The 18092-nt window shown below is 37.6% G+C and overlaps 1 protein-coding gene across 3 annotated transcripts in view; it reads left to right on the plus strand.

The window, feature by feature from the left end:
• LOC150097166 (uncharacterized) overlaps positions 1–18092 on the plus strand; it is a 201597-nt gene that overhangs the window by 41303 nt on the left and 142202 nt on the right. For all 3 annotated transcript variants that reach the window (XM_090407304.1, XM_090407305.1, XM_090407303.1), the window contains exon 4: positions 17211–17370. In XM_090407304.1, coding sequence (XP_090263430.1) covers positions 17211–17370 — 160 coding nt within the window. The remainder of the gene's footprint in view (positions 1–17210; positions 17371–18092) is intronic.

Raw genomic sequence — 18092 nt, forward strand, 5'->3', positions numbered from 1 at the left:
CCGCCATTAATGACTTGATGTGGATGTTATTTCCCGTGATTTGCATTTTTTTCCTCAGGTGGCAATAGTGATTTTCGAATCGATTTCTGCGGAAATCGTCGGATTGCTGTTCCCAGATGGCATTGTGGCTGTAGTTTCGTTTTCGCCATCATGGTAACTTTCACGCTTGCAGCAGTAATGTAGTGATGAGCGATACCGTGATTTTTCAATCACAGTACGAATTGATATTGCAGAATTTCTGCTACATAATTTAGCGTGTGAAAGTTGCTGTGGTGGATTATCCATGTTAGTAACATGGAGAAAAAAGACAGAAAATGTATTTCGGTAGAAGAAAAGATGGCAATTCTGCGACATGTAGATTGGCATGCCAGATCACGTGTGCATTTAGCAAAATATCTTGGACTTGGAATACGATAGTAAAAAAACAGGTCAAGCATTGAACGCAATGCAAAGCAATCTGGCCCTATGTAAAAAAAAAAAAATAAATAAAATAAAATTTTAAAAAAATCAACAATTAAAGATTTTTTAAAATAGATAAATGTAAGTAATTGTAAATTTATTTATTTTCAGTTATTAAATTTTGTAATCTAGTATGTAGACTCACATACTAGCAGTAAGTCATGTTTTAGTATTTTTTTAATGTTTTTTTACATTTCCTGCTTTTTACACTTTTTTCCATCAGTCCCCTGAAAAGTGTAAAAAAAAAAAAAAAAAAAAAAAAAAAAGGTTTTCCTGTGTGTGTGTGTAACTGTATTACTAGTTAACTATATGTATAACTGAGAGGAGACCTCCACATAGCCTTTAAAGGAATGCAGAGAACTGACCAGGGCTTCTGACCTGATGTCCGATCCTCACCTTCTAGTGGTGCACCCTGTTGGGTATCTACCTGGATACTGAACGAACGAGGATGGGCTGGCAATTTGGGATTTAGCCAACCAAATTGTATTCTTATTAGCTTAAACCAATATACAAAATGATGGTACAACATGATAAAATTTCACGCCGGCTGGGGCTTTGGCTGGTTAAACAAGGCCCCCATTGTTTTCTCCAGGGAACCAGGGCAAAAAGTCAGCTATTGGAACAAATCTGAAAGCACACCCCAACTCAACATCACCAGAGTTAAAGATCGGTACCATCAACATAGGAAGCCTGAATGGCAAAGAAATGGAGCTAGCTGAGGAATTAGATAAGTGCCAGATCGACATAATAGGGGTGACTGAAACAAAAAGACAAAAACTGGTGAGATCTTTATGAACAATAAATATAAAATGTTATATTCACGCAATGACAATCAAGGAAAAGGAGTAGCCATAGTATTATTATTATTACGTAACACCTCCAGGGAGTCAAAAGACTCATTGAGGGAGGGCACCTACTCTACAACTCTCGGTCTCCAACAAAACGCAACTACCTTCATCATCTACCACCACTAGTATTTTCACAGACAATCACAAACATCCATGCCCATGGCAGGATTCAAACCAGCAGCCTTTTGGCTGGAGAGTGGATATGCTAACCACTTAGGCAACTAGGCCCTTTGATTTATTATCATTATCATTATTACCCCAAGACCTCATGGAATCAAAGGCTCATCTGGGAGGTCCTTTTATCTCACACACACACATCTCATCATACCGAGCCTTAAACACACTCAATCTCCTTGCAGACACCACACTCTCAAGCAAGGCATTCCGATCATTCACAACTCTGCACGAAAAAAACCTGCCTCTCACTCTCCTACTCACACCCTCTTTATACAGTTTCCAGGGATGACCTCTGGTTCTCCCCTGATCTCCCACTATTCTCTGTAGAACTTCTCCTCCATTGATCTTATAACAACCCCTTACCAACTTGTTGGTCTCTATCATATCTCCCCTCTTCCTCCTCTCCACCAGATTCTGCAAATTACATCTTTTCAATATTTCCTCATACTCAGCATTCCAGAGGTCAGAAACTACCTTAGTTAGTCACCTTTGGATCATTTCCAACATCTCTTCATCCTTCTGAAAACCCGGTGACCAAATCTGGGCACAATAGTCCGCGTGTGGCATAATCAAAGCCTTATACAACGGAACAAGAATCTCCCCATTTCTACACGTCAGTGTCCTCCACTGACGTGTAGAAATTAGATCCTGAATGCAGAGCTTTACAAGCAAATTCTTCATTCAGGATTTAACATAATAAACTACTACTACTAAATAAGGAGATATCTGCACATCAGCTAATAATTATAAAGTATTATTTTATGTTTTGTAATAATTGTAGTCCATGTGTGCCATATAGTGAGAGTTATTGTTAGGTTATATGTAATCCCCAAGTAAGCTGTCTAGTACTTTGCGAAATTCTGAGAAAAGTTTATAATAGTAATCCGGAATAATCGCGTATAATCGGTATGAGTCGAGCGTAGCGATGGAGGCTATACCTACGTGGAAATATGACGTCAGAGCGCCTTCCTAGAATAATGTAACCGAACAGGTTAGCGAGAGTGTAGGATCACCCAAGGGGCATGAATGATGGGGTTCGTGGGTGAAAACCGCATTGAATAGAGGGCGCCCAAACAGGGCGAATAAAAGACGAAGCACGCCGTTTTATGGGGCCTTTGTACCTTTTGATCTTGGAGTGCCGGATTCGAGTTTTAGGGGGAGTTTGTTGGAGGATTCATGAGAGAGAGGCGAGTTGACTACGGGAATGACGGATGGCAGGTTCTTTTCTTGAGAATGCTTGAAGATTTTCAAGCGGAGCTGATCGCGATATGACAGCCTATGTGGAATCGAGCCTTAGCAGAATGTCCCATTGGAGAAAGTTTCCTGCGGAGCGGTAGACAGCACGCAGCTGTCGAAAACGATTAGAAGAAAAAGCGTAGTACATCGCCAGGCGCAAAGACAGCCGAAGAATATGCAGTACGATAATCCAGACCTACATGAGATGGCGGCATGAAATCTGAAAGGATCTGGTAATGTAAGAGTTTTCGTTCTATGTTAAAATTTGTTTAGAAGAAAAGGAAATTTGTGTGTGTTGTAACTAAAGGACACTAGTAGAGAACTTTTAGTGAGAATTTGACTGAATTAATTAAGCCCTTGTGGAGCAAAGAAGAGTTGTTAAATAGGCAGTGATTTGTGAATGGCTGGACTTGCTTAGATAAAATTTAGAATTAAAGTAATCATTGATAGAGTATTAATGAAAGTGTTAAATAAGTATTCCGTGAGTAACTTGTGAAGGGAATTATATAGTAGTAGTACTTTGCTTAAAGCTAATCTTATCCTTTCATAATCGAAGAATTTAACTTGCTCTGAATCATTGTGCTTTAGTATTACCCTTAACTTAGAGTGAAATTTGATCCATTGAGTATTTAAACTTGAATAACTGTAAAATGTTTTATGTTTTTCCAATAAACATGCTTTGTACCTTATACCTGAGTTATGCCTGATTACAAATTCAAACCACCACTTATGAAATTGAACCTTTTGGCGGGAAGGAATTTAGATATAATTGTTTAAGCGAGATTCAGTCTACGACTGCTAACTGAATCTGCACAGCGCTAGCGTGAGATAAATTATTGTGTGTATCCTTTTAAGTTTTGAATTATTTCCCTGAACAAGAGTCTCTTCTGTTATAGGATATTGGCTGGTGCAGCGAAATATAAATTTTGCCAATATCCGAAGAGGAAATAAATCTGAATTAGTATTTTAGGAGCACGACAATAGATTAGAAGGAGAGTTATTATAGGGGTAGAATAAGATATAATATAGAGAGATAGCGACATAACAGTAGAGTAGCCGGTAGGACTTTGATTGTACACAGTTTTGAGTAAGCAAAAGGATAGATTCTAGAGACAGTAAATTAATGTATAATAAGATTGAACTTACGACTTACAAAATAACATTATATGAAAGTAAGGATATAACAGTAACACAACAGACAAATTACAGATCTAACACCTCTAAATTTTAGATCCTTATCCACTATCACCCCAGATCTCTTATTTCCTCTACCTCCAACAATATATTCTCACCAAGCATAAATTCTGCATCCCATCTTTGTTTTCCAAATTTTAAAATCTTACATTTTGCAACATTGAACTCACATCCCCATTTCCATGCCCAATCACTCAATTTATTCAAGTCTTCTTGCAAGGCCACAACATCTTCACTACACTTTTTGGTTCGTCCCAACTTTGCATCATCTGCAAACAACTGAATATCTCCATCCAAATCTTCGCCAATATATTAATATACAAGTTAAATAGTAATGGTCTTAAAACAGACCCCTGAGGCACTCCACTAGTGACTTTCCTTTTCCTGGATATCACACCCCCATACACAACTTGTTGATACCTATCAGATAGCCAGTCTCCAATCCAATGCACTAATCTAATATCCAACCCAATCTGCTGTAGTTTGACTGTCAACTTATCATGAGGTACTCTATCAAAAGCTTTTGCGAAATCCAAGTATATTACTGTGTATCCTTCTCCTCTGTCCAAGGAAGCAGTCACTTTATTGTAATAAGTAAGTAGATTACTAAAACATGGCCTCCCTTTAGCAAATCCATGCTGTCCATCAAAGATTATACCATTGTTGTCTACCCAACTCTGGATCCTAGTTCTCACAAGCTTCTCCAACAACTTAACCACAACACCTGACACACAGATAGGCCTATAGTTTGATGCTTGAGTTCGATCACCTCCTTTATGAAGTGGCACAATCTTGCCCTCCTTCCACTCCTTAGGAATTTGACCAAGTGCAAGACTCATATTAAAAAAATATGTCAAGGCAGGTGTCAACTCTCTGGCACTTTCCTTCAGAATACACGGTGATATATTATCAAATCCCACAGCGTTATTTACATCTAGTTTACTCAACTCCCCAAACACCTCTTGCTCACTTACAGTCAGTCTCTCCTCCCCATCAACAACGGCTCTCAATCTCTCCATGAAGCCACATTCACAAGATTGAAAGATCTTTATGAACTGCTCATTAAGTATCTCCACCACACATTCTGCTACAGCTGTCTTTATACCATTTTCTCCAATCAATGTCATCCTTCCATAATCATTCTTTCTTTTGCTGGCTACATATCGAAAGAACTCCCTAGGATTCTTTTTTGGCTTCATTAGCTGACTGCTGTTCATACCTCTCTTTAGCTACTCTCACCAACCAAGTCACCCTCCTTGTCTGGTCTTTGTAGACCTCATTAAATTGGTTATTTCCACTTCTCTTATTCTGCATCCACAATGCCCTTTTTCTCTGTATCGCATGCTTAATCTCTTATTCATCCATCTCACACCTACCTTATTTAACCTTCTCACCCTTGGAATACATTCAGATATTGCATTCAACACAAAATAAGAGTCTCATCTTCTTGAATGGCAGAGAGTGTCAAGTGGAGTGATATGGGCAAATATCAGAATGGGGAACTGGACAATGAGACTTATTTGTGTCTATGGTCCCATAGAAGGCTCTACTAAGGTAAAAGTGGAGGAATTTTTTGACGCTTTAGAAAAAGTTACACAAAAAGGAAAAGGAAAAATTGGTCCTTGTTAGGGATCTAAATAGCAGAGTAGGAAGTGATGTCTGACCTACAAAAATGTTTTGGGAAAATTTTGGAGAAAAGAGCAAAGCTAATAACATTGGCAAATACCTGTTGGATTTCTACTCAGGACATGGACTGGTTATTACTAACACCATGTTCCAACATAAAAATGTGCACAAATTCACATGGAGAGAAGAGGCTAGGAATAAGAAAAGTCTCATTGACTATGTTATTGTTGATAGTGATGTTTTCTCCCTGGTGCAGGACACCAGAGTGTACAGAGGATTTGAAATTGGAAGTGATCACTATTTAGTCTTGAGCAGGATAAAATTGAATTTCATATTGAAAAGAATAACATGTAAGAAAGTTTTAAAGCGAATAAAAGTTGAGCAGCCCTCAGATGTGAACTGTAGACTAAAATACAGAAATATTATTGAAAAGAAAATGAAAGAGTTTGAGAACAGGAATCAAACCTTGGAGATTCATTGGCAAACTCTGAAGAAAACATTGATTGATTCTACCAGAGAGGCATGTGATGAGGTTGTCTGCAAGGATAGAAAAATCAGAACTCCATGGTGGACACAGGAAGTAAAAGAGGCAGTGAAAGAAAAAAAGAAAGCATATCAAAAGTTACTGGCAAATAAATCAGCTTTTGTTCTTATAGAATATAGAGACAAATGTAAGAAAGCTAAACACTATGTAAAACAAGCTAAACAAAAGTCATGGGAGGACTTTGGCAAGAACATAGAAAATAAATATCAAGAAGGTGGTAAGATATTCTGGAGGCTGTTGAAGAAGCTTAGAAATGGAAGAAAGAGTGCTGTAAAAGGAGTTAGAGATAATAATGGTGACATGAAATCGATAGAAAAAGATATCCTTGAAGTATGGAATAATTACTTCGAAAAATTGCTAAATGAAATAAGCAGTGATAGCACAGTGGTAAATAACACTCAACAGGCACAAAGGCAGGAATACATATCCGTACTTAAGCGCCTCCATAGCGCAATTGGAAGAAAGACGGTACATTGCGCCCTTCAATTGAAATAGGCCTAAGTTCAATTCTCGTCGCGACGGGAGGAATCTTTATTTGGACGATTTCAATCGAAAGTAAGTTAGCCGATCTCGTACAGAGGTAGCAGGGTTTTTCTCCCGGAAACTTGGGATTTTCATCCTGCATACAGACAAAAAATACTAGTTGTGGTGGTGGAGGTGGGCGGTAGATGGCGTTGATTGAGATGATTCGTAGTAGAGGTTCGGTGTAGTGGTTGAGACAGTTTATAGTGTCCTCCCACGATGAGTCTTCGGACTCCTTGGAGGTATCAGGAATAATAATATTAATAGAAAAAGCCATCAAAGGCTTGAAATGTGGAAAGGCAGCACGAGTAGATGATATTCAACCAGAAATGCTGAAGTATAGTGGCATAAAAGTCTTACAGTGGCTGCACTGCATAGTTCTGAAGGCCTGGACAGAGGGACGAATTCCTGATGATCAGAGTAGAGCTCTGATAGTACCTATATATAAAAAGGGAAATGAAACTGAATGTGAGAGAATTACGGAGGTATTTCCCTACGGAGTGTTCCTGGCAAGATTTATGCCAGTATACTTGAGAAACAGTTGAGAAGAATTGTGGAAGAAAAGCTTGGTGAAGAACAAGCAGGATTCAGGATCAGATCTTCACTTTACAACAATTAGTTGAGAAAGCATTGGAATATAACAAAGATCTGTATTTAAGTTTTGTTGATCTGGAAAAGACATATGACAAGGTGCCAAGAGAGAAGCTATTCAATATGCTACAGTTATATGGTGTCAACGGGGGATTATATCAAGCAATATTTAGTCTTTATTTGAGTTGCAAGTCAGCAGTTAGAATTGAAGGAAGAACAGGAAGATGGTTTAATGTTAAATCTGGTGTGAGACAAGGATGTACATTATCCTCTCTGTTATTCATTATTTATATGGATCACATTATGAAGGAAAGTGGTATTAAACATGATATCAAAATTGGAGATGTTAATATCAGCGTTTGCTTTATGCGGACGATGTTATACTTCTAAATAAATCCGCTACCAGTTTGCAAGCTTCCCTGACTAAATTGAATAACTGTTGTAATAAATATGGTATGAAGGTCAGCAATAAAAAGACAAAGACAATGAAAATAGGTAGAATCGTTGAAAATGTCAACTGTGTTTTTGAATGGGGAAACCTGTGGAACAAGTAAAACATTTCAGCTACTTAGGCACGATTTTTAGTGAAGATTGTAAATTAAATATGGAAAAAGACAACAGAATCAACAAACGTGTGGACAGACTTATGTGTTCGTCGAACATGTTGTTTATTATTTTAATGGTATAATAGAACACAGAAACTAAGTAAAAAAGTAAATTTATTAACTTGATGCAGATATTTCGCTGGTATTATAACCAGCATCTTCAGAGCACAAAAACACTGTTTGTCACAATACGCGAGACTAAAACAACATGGTGTACTTAGACAAAATTGTAGCAGCAACACAAAGACTAGAGTCCTGATTTTGGCGCCCTCTATCTGAAAAGAAAGAAAGAAAGAAAAAAAAAATGCTATCATATATTACTAGAGTCCTAGAAAAGTGCTAGTTTTTTCCTTAATATGACTGTCTCCCAGATCTTCGGCAAGTTAATACAGCCATATTTGTTGAGATTTGGAGTGTGTTTTAGGGCTTCTGTCGCCTCTAAGAACAATCTCTCTGATTTATATGTGTTTCTGTGTAGTACTTTTGTGTTTTTCCAGTTGATCCTGTGTGCAGGGGTATCCAGAGCATGGTCTGCTAGGCCCGACTTCCCATAATGATATTTCTGGACGTATCGTTTATGTTCGCTGATGCGGATATTCACAGTTCTTCCTGTTTGACCGTAGTAGGCTTGATTGCATGAGCAGGGTACTTGGTAGACTCCTGGATGTGATAAAGGAGGAATGCTGTCCTTGGGTGAGCGGATGAGCGTGGCTTATTTGCTACATGGTCTGAATGTAGTGCGTAGTTTATGTTTATTGAGAATTCTTGAGATCTTTTCAGATGTGCCTTTAATGTAAGGGATGGTGACTGTTTTGTTGTAGTTCTCTGTGGTGGATGGTGGGAGGGGTTTCTTAGGAGTGTTTAGTATTTTGTTTATTTTTTGTTGATTGTAGCCGTTGGCCAAGAAGGTGTGGCGTAAGTGAGTCAGTTCAGCAGTAAGAGCCTTGTCATTTGAACAGATTGCTCTCGCTCTATGGGTTAGCGTTTTTAATATGCCATATTGTTGAGAAGGATGGTGGTGTGATTGTTTGTGTAAGTATCTGCCTGTATGTGTGGGTTTTCTGAAAACTGAAAATGATAAGGAACCATCTGGGAGACGTGTGATGAGTGTATCCAGGAAGGGCAGACAGTTGTTGGCTTCCAGTTCCATAGTAAAGTGGATTTTTGGATGTTGACTATTTAAATGTGCTAAGAATGTTTTCAATGTCTCAGGGCCATGTGGCCAAATAGCAAGCACATCATCAACATAGCATAGCCAAAGTGTTGGTTTGAGAGTGGCTGTATTGATTGCTTGTTTTTCCAGGTGTTCTATGTAAAAGTTGGCTAGGGGGGAGAAAGGGGGGAGCCCATGGCTGTCCCATCAATTTGTTTGTATATTTTCCCTTTCCATGTGAAATATCCTGCATGTATTGTGAATTTGAATAGTTCAAATATATCAGGGGGGAAGTGTGACTTCAGTAGATTGAGGGTTTCTGTTAGTGGTACATTTGTGAATAGTGAAGTGATGTCAAAGCTTACTATTAAGTCTGAGCTTTTTAGGGTGAGGTGTTGTAAGATGCTTTTTAGGTGTGCTGAATTTTTGATAAAGGAGGGAGAATTGTTAGTGAGAGTGGCTAGTAGCTTCGCTAAATGTCTAGCCAGTTAGTATGTGGGACTATTTATACTGTCCACATGAGGAGACATTGGGAGACAGTCATATTAAGAAAAAACTAGCACTTTTCTAGGACTCTAGTAATATATGATAGCGTTTTTTTTTTCCTTCTTTTTTTTCAGATAGAGGGCACCAAAATCAGGACTCTAGTCTTTGTGTTGCTGCTACAATTTTGTCTAAGTACACCATGTTGTTTTAGTTTCGCGTATTGTGACAAACAGTGTTTTTGTGCTCTGAAGATGCTGGTTATAATACCAGCGAAATATCAGCATCAAGTTAATAAATTAATTATTTACTTAGTTTCTGTGTTCTATTATACCGTTAAAATAATAAACAACAGAATCAACAAAGCTGGTATTGTAGGAAGTCAAATGAATAAATTCATATGGAATAAGAGAGAAATTAGTCGGAACACTAAATTAGCTGTATACAAGACAGTGTTCAACCCAGTTTTAACTTATGTATCTGAGAGCTGGGCCAGAAGTAAAACACTTGACCAAAGACTAGAGACTGCAGATATGAGAGTCCTGAGAAAGATTAGAGGTGTGAACAGATGGCATCAATGGCAATATCATATTAAAAATGAGTATATTAAGAAAGAACTTGACATTGTCAGCATCCAGGAATGCATTAGCAGAACTAATCTCAGGTGGTAGGTCACTTGAACACAATGGGCGAGGAAAGATTAGCAAAACAAGTGTTCTCTGCCAGGTTGGCAGGAAGACAACCCAGAGGAAGACCAAGATTGATATGTAGATTGATATGTTACAATATGCCTTAGACAATAGATATATAAGATATGATAATGATGCTGGAGTCTTGACAAGTTACAGACTGATTTGGAGGAAAATTGTAGATAGGAAGTTAGTAATGAGATAAATTTTTCATTAAGTACTATCATATCCTGTATACCCCTTGAGGATAATGTTAGAAATTTGATGATGATGATGACACACACACACACACACACATATATATATATATATATATATATATATATATATATATAATGAAATTTACTCAGTAACATTCAAACTATATACCATAATTTTTAAAATTGTGAAAATGTGTTCTATTTGTGCAGAGGGGAAATTATAGACCATCAAGTGAGTACCCCCTCCCCCTTGCTGAAGCAAAACATGCAGAAAGTGGCCACCATGTGAACTTATTAAAGCTATAAAATCTGTGAGATGCACTCTGTTATATTTTAATCTATTTCATTTTTAAAAAAAATTCTTGGTCTGCTAAACTGATTTCATGACCCACTAATAGACACCACTTTTCAAACTGGTGTTTGAAAAACACTAGTCTAAAATAATGGTCAAAAGGCAACTTCTTTGGCATCCCACCAGTGCTGATTTTGTCAATTCTGTATTTTAGTTGACATTGCCATTACCTGGATATGTGCCATGGAGAAGTTTCGAGAAACCTATACTTTGCCGTGTGACATTTCCAAGGCATTTGATAGGGCTTGGCAGGTCTCTTGAGAAAAATTACTATCTCAGATCTACCTTTCTCTCTTTGTACTTGAATTTGCTAATTTTCTCTTGAGTTGTTCTTGAGTGTGCATGTGTGTGTGTGTGTGTAGAAGTAGTAGTGGAGGGTGTTAGAATAATTCCCATTCTCTATTCAGATTTTCTGATTAATATAGATGTTCCTCATAGCTTTGTTATTTCATCCACCCGTCTTCTTTATACACTTATGTGTTAGGCCTCCTTTAGTTGAAATATTTTTGATGAAAGTTTATTTTTCACTTGGTTAGAGTATAATAAATTTAGTTTAATCCTTTATCCAAGTGTGAGCAAAAAAGTTTGCGCCTGAAAGTATAGTCAGGACTGGGGTAAGGTGGTACAACACCAGGTGGTAACCACCTTACCCCAGTCCTGAAGATACTTTCAGGCACAAACTTTATTTGCTCACACTTGGATAAAGGATTAAACTAAATTTATTATACTCTAACCAAGTGAAAAATAAACTTTCAACATCTTTCTCTAAATCCAGAGTAATTTATTAAAAAAGAGTGGCACACCATTTGGCAACTCCTATAGGTAGAGATGGCCTGCAAATGCTTCTGCCTGGTATCTCAGCTTGGGCCTGGCTCCCACTGAAGAGACCTCAATAAAGGTCGAAACTAGTCTGGGTAGTGGCCCTTCCCTTAATGCATAACATTAGACATATCCGCATGGAGATGTGTTTTGCATTATAGGAGATACTGAGACAGGAGTGTTGGTAGCTTGCTCCACCTTTGCAACAAGTTGTCCTGGTGTTGTACCACCTTACCCCAGTCCTGAAGATACTTTCAGGCGCAAACTTTGTTTGCTCACACTTGGATAAAGGATTAAACTAAATTTATTATATTTAGTTGAAATAATTGCTTGCACCCATCTTGGCATTGACTCCACTAGACTGCAGAATGTGTCCTAAGGTATTCTGGATCAACTAGACAGATAATGTACGGGAGGTCAGTGACTGAGCAAAACACTGACCTGCATATTCTATGTTCCACATGATCCTACAAATATTCAGTAGGATTCAAGTCAAAAGATAGGTGGCTATGGAAATCGCACAGAATGTTTTGATATGCTCTTCGAACCATGCTGGCAATGTGCAAGCCTTGTGACATGGAGCATTGTCTTGTTGGAAGAATTCAGATCCATCATGTAGGGTAATATTTGATCTGACACAATCACCAGATTAGAATTAGCAATCAGTTGTGTGTGTGCAGTTGGTATGAGGGATCCCAGTGATGTCCATACGAACAATCCTGATACCAGTATACGACCCTCAACAACAAGCTGTCAGTTTTTTTTCTTTAGCATACCGAAGTGTGTATAAAATGCATTATACTCATAGAAGCCATTATTTAGGTCAGAGTGACAGAAGTTGTGAAAAGAGCATATGGTATCTGCGGTTCGAAAAAAGTGCACGAAACGGTCGAGCAGCACGCTGGTTGAAGCATGCATATGCATGTTTCAATCGGCTCGTGGACTTAAATGTGTGTGTTTGTTCGTGTTTAATTTTACTCGAATTGTCGAAGAAATCAGTCATTTGTCTGTCATTGCAGTTAAAAATCGTGGTTATATTCAAGCAAATAAATTGTGAAAATTTTAAAAATGGCTTCAAAACCGAAGAGAAGACGTGAAGCATTAGTGAAAAATCAAAGATTATCGATATGATTGAAGTAGAAAAAAAGTTGATTGCAACATTGCCAATATCTATAAGAAAAATGAATCTTCAGTATGTGAAGTGTTGAAGAACAAAGAAAAAATTCGTGCCAGTCTTTCCATTGCGCCCAAATCTGCAGAAGTTATGAGTTACAGTGTGTGATAAGGCATTACCCAAGGTAGAGAAAGCTTTGAATTTGTGGGTGGAAGACATGACAATAAACATTGATCCTATATGAAGACATGTGGCCTCAAGACAAAACAGAAGAGGAAGAAAAGTCATTTACAACAAGCAAGGACTGGTTGCATAGATTCAAAACTAGGTTTAATCTAAAAACCATAAAAATCACAGGAGAATCTGCATTGGCTGATGAGAAAGCTGCTGCATTGTTCCCAGCAGAATTTTAAAAAATTATTGCAGAGAAAGGTTATCATCCTAAGCAAGTTTTTAATTGTGATGAAACCAGCCTCGTTTGGAAGAAAATCTCCAAACGGACCTACATCCATAAAACTGAAACAAGCACCAGGCTTTAAAGCATTTAAGGACAGATTGACACTGGTACTTTGTGGCAATGCAGCTGGTCATATAATTAAACTTGGCCCTGTTTACTGAGCACAGAATCTGCCTGCCCTTAAAAGCAAAAATTGTCTGCCTGTTTTTTGGCAAGCAAATCCGAAAGCATGGGTCACGGCCATGTTATTTATGGAATGGTTCCATCGATGTTTTATTCTGGAAGTGAAAAAAATACCTGGAGAGGGAAGGATTACCATTTAAAGATTTATTGATAATAGACGATGCTCCAGGGCACCCTGAGTCACTAGTCACCAAAGATGAAAATGTTCAAGTGGTTCTTCCCACCTAATATGACCTCATTGCTTCAGCCACTTGATCAAGGTGTCATTAGACTCATATGAGACTTCAAAGCCTCATATGCTCAGCAGGTTTTCGATATGATTCGTGCAATGGTTGAAGATTCTGCTGATGTTGGAGTCATGGAATGCTGGAAATCATTCACAATTGCAGATGCAATTGTATTCATCAAGGGAGCAATGGACAAATTGAAACCAGAAATGGCAACTGCATGCTGGAAGAATTTGTGGAGTGATGCCGTTCATAATTCCCAAGATGCCCCTGATGTTAACTCACAGATAACAACGATAATTAACACAGCACAAGTTTTAATAGGCATCGAATAGAAAATAGGTGAAGAGGGATTTGACGATATGACAGAAGGAATTGAATGATTACATAGATGGATATCGTGAGGTGCTCACTAACGAGGAGTTGAAAGATCTTGCCAAAACTTCTACAGAAGAAGATGACGATGAGGATGCAAGTCAACAAGAACCACCAGCGTGGACACTCAAAAATTTGCCACAATATTTCGAACTGCTCAAACATTAAAGAATCAGATAATAGATTATGATTCGATGATTGAGCGCATAAAAATTACTTGCACAATAACAGAAGCTTTGGAACCTTTGCAGAACCTGTTTACTGAATTGAAGAGACAAAAACGGCAGCTTCCAATAATAATGTTTTTTAAAAAAAAAAGTTTAAAAAAGGCAGCTTCCAATAACAATGTTTTTTAAAAAAAAAGTCGACAAAGCTTTTACTATTATTAAAACACTTAAGGAATTGAACGACGTAGTTAAGGATATAAATTAAATTATACTTTAATAAATATTTTCCGATATTTCGGCAACGTCACGTTGCCATCTTCTAAAGGAACTTACAAAAAAAGGCATGTGCATGTAGGCACTACAAACACAGTAACTGGGAATGAAGAGATGAAGCTATTGTTCTCCTAAAAGTCCTGATGGTGCCCTCTAGCGGGCTAAGTAGGTGTTCTTGGCCGTTGGGCTGAAGGTCTGCTGATGTAAGCCTCCCAAATTTGGGGCAGTCGCATACAACCAAATTTGTTGAGGTTTGGAGAATTTCTTAGGACTGAGGCTGATTCCATAAATAGTCTTTCGAATTTGTATTTGCTACGATGTATTACTGTAGCTTTCTTCCACCGTATTCTGTGGCATGTATCTAGAGCATGGTCTGCAAGACCAGAATGGCTGTACTTGTGAAACCGGATGTAGTCCTTGTGTTCAGAAATTCTGATAATCCTTGTTGTGGAGGGGGGGGGGGGATCTGTGGTTTGTAGGTTCTAATATTTTTTGGACTTTTTTTGGGGGGGTAGCCATTGGCTGAGAAAGTGTTGAGGATGTGATTTAGTTCAGTGTTTAGGGCCAAGTCATTTGAACAGAGACATCACATCCTCAACACTTTCTCAGCCCATGGCTACCCCCCCTCCCCCCCCAAAAAAAGTCCAAAAAATATTTGAACCTACAAACCATAGATCCCCTCCACAACAAGGATTACTCTAAATCCAACACCATTCCCTACATCCAAGGCACCTCGGAAAAGATTACCAAAATCTTAAAAAAGCATGACCTGACCTCCTGTTACAAACCTTACAGAAAATTGGCATCCCTTATCCGCTCCACTAAAGACCAACCACTTCCCCTAGACCTATCTGGTGTATACCAGGTCCCTTGCAGTTGTAAACTGTCTTACTTTGGTCATACAGGCAGGACAGCGAATATCAGAATTTCTGAACACAAGGACTACATCCGGTTTCACAAGTACAGCCATTCTGGTCTTGCAGACCATGCTCTGGATACACGCCACAGAATACGGTGGAAGAAAGCTACAGTAATACACTGTAGCAAATACAAATTCGAAAGACTATTTATGGAATCAGCCTCAGCCCTAAGAAATTCTCCAAACCTCAACAAATTTGGTTGTATGCGACTGCCCCAAATTTGGGAGGCTTACATCAGCAGACCTTCAGCCCAACGGTCAAGAACACCTACTTAGCCCGCTAGAGGACACCATCAGGACTTTTAGGAGAACAATAGCTTCATCTCTTCATTCCCAGTTACTGTGTTTGTAGTGCCTACGTGCACGTGCCTTTTTTTTTGTAAGTTCTTTTAGAAGATGGCAACGTGACGTTGCCAAAATATCGGAAAATATTTATTAAAGTATAATTTAGTTTATATCCTTAACTACGTTGTTCAATTCCTTAAGTGTTTTAACAATGCATAACCAACGTATAAGCCTGTCTACGAGACAGCTTCTACTGTTGATGATCCTCAGCCATCCGTATCATTTGCTCAGTAAGCAAGCAAGCAGTTGACTGCCAAAGATTCGGAAGATGAATAAATATGTAGCTGAACACAACGAGGTGTTCTGATCTCAGTTGATTCCTCCTAATAAGAATAAAAATGTTAAGATTTTATTAACAATTACATTTTCATTAGCATATTTTCTCATTTTGTTCTACATAATTATTATGTGGGTTAAATTTATTTGTCTAAAGATGAAGTTTTATTGAGTGAGGCAATTTTTTTGGTGTGCTGCTTCACCCAGTGGTGTAGATAGAGCTTTTGCCACCGGGCCTGTCCCTGAGTTTGCTGTCCCTCTCGATACACACCAAAAATACTACAAAAAGTCAACACGACGTATAGGGAAATAAAATTAAAATGCTATGTTTATTTTTTAAGTAAAACTTTAATTTCAACATTCTAAAATGTTATATTTCTTGCTTTTCTGTTAGCAGAATCGTCGATGACATTGGCGAAGTAATCAATTTTATTTAGAAAAACTCCTCTCCCAACTAGCAACACTTACAGCAATCATGAGGAAAATTTGCAGCAGTATTACAATATTTGGAACTGAGTTCTCGAGATTGTATATTAGAATTAACTGTAAAAGTTCAAAAAAGGTTCAAAGTGCTGCTTGGGATAGACTGCCCCCCTCTGCCTTCCTCTAGCTATGCACACACTCCATTGCTCTTTGTAGATTCCAAAGACATAAAAATTGTTTCATGACAATTTTAAATAAATATGTAATATTATTATCGAGGAGCAATAGAATGTGTGCCCAAATGTGGTAGATAGCATCCCTTAATAGTACGGGTGAAGTGGTAGACTAGAAATTACTTCATTTAATAAAAAAAAAAACCTCTTTATTATTATTTATTTAGCCATACAATTTAGTGTATACATTATATATTAACTACATAACATATTCACTAAAGAATCCTACAGTCCTAGTGCTTGAGACTAAGTCAATTTACTAATAATTTCCTGCTTCAATTTTGCTATATATGTGCAAAAATCTAGGACTCACTAGTGGTTCACTACTATCTGCGGTTTCAGGTATCTGCAGAAGACAATGGAACCAAACCCTACAGATATGGGGGAGGGGGGGGGGGCTACTATATTTAGAAATTATATCAGCCTTGTAATACTTTAGGTCTCAATTATTCTAACAGTTGTGAATTAAATTAACACTACAAGATAACTCAACTTTTGCTACATATGACTTGAAAGTGCTTCCTTCTGTATTCCACTACATAAGTGTTTTTATAAATTCTTTTGTTTCATTCTTTTTTGTATGTTTAAATTTTTCTTTGTTAACTATAGTTGACTAATTATTACTCATTAATTAACATATATCCTATATAAAGTTAACACTTTCATACTAGATATTTTTGCATTGATTATCAGATATAGTTTTTATAATTACATTTATAGCATAGCCTTGGAAAGTCAAGCAAAGAAAACTGAATTTACTTTTAATGGTGATATAATAGAAGAGAATTTATTCTCCCATGGAATTAGTTATCATACTGATCTTGCAACTTTCACAACTCCTTTATTAGGTGTTACTTCTGATGCAGATCCAGACTATTTAGTAGGTGATTTGTCTGTTTAACATTAATGTGTTATCATTTTAGTTTATTATTTTGTATAAATAACTGTTCTTCATGTTAATGTGCTATTAATATTTGTAACCAAATGTTCAGTATAGATAAATATGAGTAATCTGGATAATCTCTTTCAAGATAATAATCCAGCTGATCAAGATCACTCCTGATGCATTACATCAGGTCCTGTCTTTTGTGCATTTATTTGTCATCTAGCCTCTGGTGGCTAGATGATGACAAATAACTTCCGTGAATGGAAAATGCTTTGGGTTTTTATAGTGTTTGGCATGTTATTAAAGTATATCACTTATGCATGGAAAAAGAGGGCATGGGAAAAAAAGACAGAATTCTTGTTCTTGAGACCAAACATGGCATCAGTCACTTCAGGCATTCAGTAAGCAATATGATGGTGCAGATTACCATTTAATCTACTACCTACTGAAATAACTCTATGTGAGATTGACTAACCCAACTGAAAGTGAGTTAGCTAATCTCGTATGGAGGTGGTAGGGGTTTTCCTCCTGGAAACACAGTTTTTTTTTATCCTGTAAAACATGCAAACTAACCAGAACACACCATTTACAGACAATGCAGATAGGATTAACCACCCTGTCATAGACAGTAAATAGGTTTATAAGAAACTAAGTTACTTGGCTATGACAGGACGTTAAGCCTATCATGAAAGGGAAAATGGGTTGTGTGTATGCAT

Source organism: Typopeltis vanoorti, chromosome 17 (assembly GCF_054136105.1).
Source record: "Typopeltis vanoorti isolate ZY-2024b chromosome 17, IOZ_Tvanoo_1.0, whole genome shotgun sequence".
NCBI classification, from domain to species: domain Eukaryota; kingdom Metazoa; phylum Arthropoda; class Arachnida; order Uropygi; family Thelyphonidae; genus Typopeltis; species Typopeltis vanoorti.